At 49.7% G+C, this 2863-nt stretch overlaps 1 protein-coding gene across 1 annotated transcript in view; it reads right to left on the bottom strand.

Annotated features, from left to right (window-relative positions):
- LOC107097691 overlaps positions 1 to 2207 on the bottom strand; it is an 11587-nt gene extending 9380 nt beyond the window's left edge. The window contains exons 1-2 of the mRNA XM_015394941.1: positions 2201 to 2207; positions 1487 to 1768 (exon numbers count right to left, since the gene is read on the bottom strand). Coding sequence (XP_015250427.1) covers positions 1487 to 1768; positions 2201 to 2207 — 289 coding nt within the window. The remainder of the gene's footprint in view (positions 1 to 1486; positions 1769 to 2200) is intronic.
- Between the last annotated feature and the right edge of the window lie 656 nt (positions 2208 to 2863).

Here is a 2863-nt window from a genome sequence, read left to right as displayed (position 1 = left end):
AAGGCACCAAGGAGGGGCCAGCCCCGGAAATCAGACCCCCACCAAGGGAGGAGGAGAGACAGCCTCGAGGAAGCCCCCCAGCCACCGGCAATGCCTGCGCCGCGGGGACGAGTCCGCGGGCTCCACCGGCAGCCGGCCATCCTGAAGTGAATCCGGTCCTGGGCGCCCGACCCCCAGACAGGAGCCCCAGCAAGGCCCCGCCTGGCCGGGGCCCGCGGAGAGGCCGCCAGGAATGAGCCACTAGCCACCCAGGCATCCACCCCCAGACCCCGAGCTCCACCAGTGCACCGGCGAGCCCCGACGCCAACCAGCGGAGGGAGAGCAGGACGGGGGAAATGGGCTTCGCACCTAGTGGAGACTTGAGATGTGTTTGGGAGAGGGGGCAGTTCAGACCTCAACCTGGGAGAGAAAAAAAAAACACTCACAATCTCAATCAAGCCTTCCCTCCCTAGTGCCCCCACTCGCACCACAGAAAAATAAAATAAATAAAAAAACGCGGACACACATAAAAACATAACACTAACATCCAATAATACCAGAACCGAAGGCCCGGCGGCACCCGTGGTTGGTCCTGGGATTATCGGATGACCCAATAAGTGAACCTAAAATCCGGATGGGGGAAGGGGAGCGGTGACACCGCCACACCAACCCATCTCATTACTGCTTCGAGCCCGGCCCCCCACCCCGCACATGGACCGGACCACCCCCAGCAAGAGCTCCCCCTGGGACCGGGGCACACCCATCACGCGCTGGCCACCCAACCAAAAACCCGCCACTACATGCCCCTCCTTCCAACCTTCTTTGGGGAGAGTAGAAGTGACTGCCCCGCCACTGCTGCCCACCCCAGCCAAAACCACGGACCAGGTGGCTCACTCTTCCTCCAGGCCCCAGACTCCGGGTGGCAGCCGGGGAACAGGGGTGTGAGAAGGCCCCGATCCACCCTGCGCTTGCTCAAATGTGGTGTTGTTGCGTGTTGCTCTCAGATGTAATTAAAACTGGGAGTACCAAGAGGGGGTGTCCGGCACAGTCCACCCCCCCTCCGGGAGATAAGCAGTGCCAGAGCACCCCCCCATTCGACAACCCTGAACCCTCAATGTCTAGATGCGAGAGGGGATGGAGGAAGCCGACCGTGGTGAGGCCCATACAATAAGCCCCCCCCCCAGGGTGGCCTTGACCCCCACCCCCCAGAAAATGCCCGACATAGATGCGTGTTGTGAAAATGTTGTAGATGGAAGTGTCAAAAATTCAAAATAAAATTGGGGTGGGGGATGTCATCAGAAGGTGGGACCCTCCAGTAACGATCCCCTCCCCAAAAACCTACATGTGTGGCAGTGTGATGGGGCAGGCAGAGGGAGGATTTCGGGGATGGGGAGCAAAGGACTGGGGTGCTTACTGCACTCCCAGGGAGCCAGCTCCCCCGCTGACTCCAAAAGGCACCCCCGTTTCCCGAGAGCCCCTCCGGAGAGGGGGGCCCCACCAGTCTCACCACTCACTGCTGTGGCCATGGCTCTGGCTTTCAAGGTTCCTGCAGAGACGCTGGCTCCTTTAGCATCAAACACACTCCACTCAGCTCCAGCTTCACCGACTCCTGCTTCAGCATAAACCCCTGCTTTGGGAATACGCCTCCCTGGTTTGTCCTCCAGTCCACATGCATATTTTCCTGCTCTTGCAAAGGTAGAAGCAGTAGAGGCATGACCAGATCGGTCAAAGGTGTCAATCATTTCCACAAGCCCATCTGATCCAACAGAGACTTCAGTCCCAGCACGAACTGCAGGGGGAATAAAAATAAGTTATCTCAAAATCCAAAAGATAAAGAAAACCCCCTAGTGTCCTATATATATATATTTTACACTGTATATATAATAAAATTTTGCTGTAATTAAACTAGACAAAGTGTTCCCGGACATAATGAGCACAGTGCATAACAGGCTCTCTGCTATTGCACCACACCCATACAAACACTATGTCTCTATATCAACCCTCCCAGTACCTCACTGCAATATAATTTAAAGAGGTTAAATATGCTTATCAGAAGTTGCATTAATTGAACTTGGTGTGTTAAACTACACTTAAAGAAAGTGTCAGTAACATCTATGGTTGCTAACAATACCACTTTAAATAAATGTTTATTAATCTCAACCATTGCCAAAATAATTTGCAATGGGTCAAATAAATACAACCTGAACAGCGATTTTCCTACCTCTCATTTTCAGAATAGAGCGATTCTCTCTGAAAGAAAAAAGAGATTACAAAAGTGTAAATTTTTTAAATAATATGCTTATAAACTTACATTCGGTCTACTTCATAGCTATATCCATATTAGCACACTCAACATGTGATGGAAGGCAAACATGACTAGATAACAACCAGTTTGAAAATCAGTTACACACAATAAAATGTGCAATGTTTAAAAAGCACAGCAGGATTAAGACTTACTTCAGTTATGTTATGTGAGTCTTGTCAGACAACAGAGTGTTGCTGCACTCAGATTGAGGCTGACTCTATATATATACAGCAGAGGAGGCTGGATGTTTGAACTTTCTGTATGACTAATAAAGGGCAATGCATTTAGCAGTGACTAATAATGAATCTGAAAATCATCATCATAATATTTGAAGTCGATTCACTGCTGTTTAATAATTCTACCGATTGGGAGCAGTTATATAGTAAAGAGAATTGGTCCCAGCATCGATCCCTGTGGTACTCCACAGGTAACCCTCGAGCATGAGGAAGATTTGTCATTAATGTTAACAAACTGAAATAGGTCAGATAGATACAATTCAAACCAGTCTAGTGCTGTACCTTTAATTCCTACAAAATATTCAACTCTTTCTAAAAGAATATTATGATCAGCTGCATCAAA

This window comes from Cyprinodon variegatus, unplaced genomic scaffold, assembly GCF_000732505.1.
Source record: "Cyprinodon variegatus isolate N-32 unplaced genomic scaffold, C_variegatus-1.0 Scaffold715, whole genome shotgun sequence".
Classification (NCBI taxonomy): domain Eukaryota; kingdom Metazoa; phylum Chordata; class Actinopteri; order Cyprinodontiformes; family Cyprinodontidae; genus Cyprinodon; species Cyprinodon variegatus.
The sequence above is the reverse complement of the archived record's forward strand: the minus strand, read 5'-3'. Positions and strand labels throughout refer to the sequence as shown.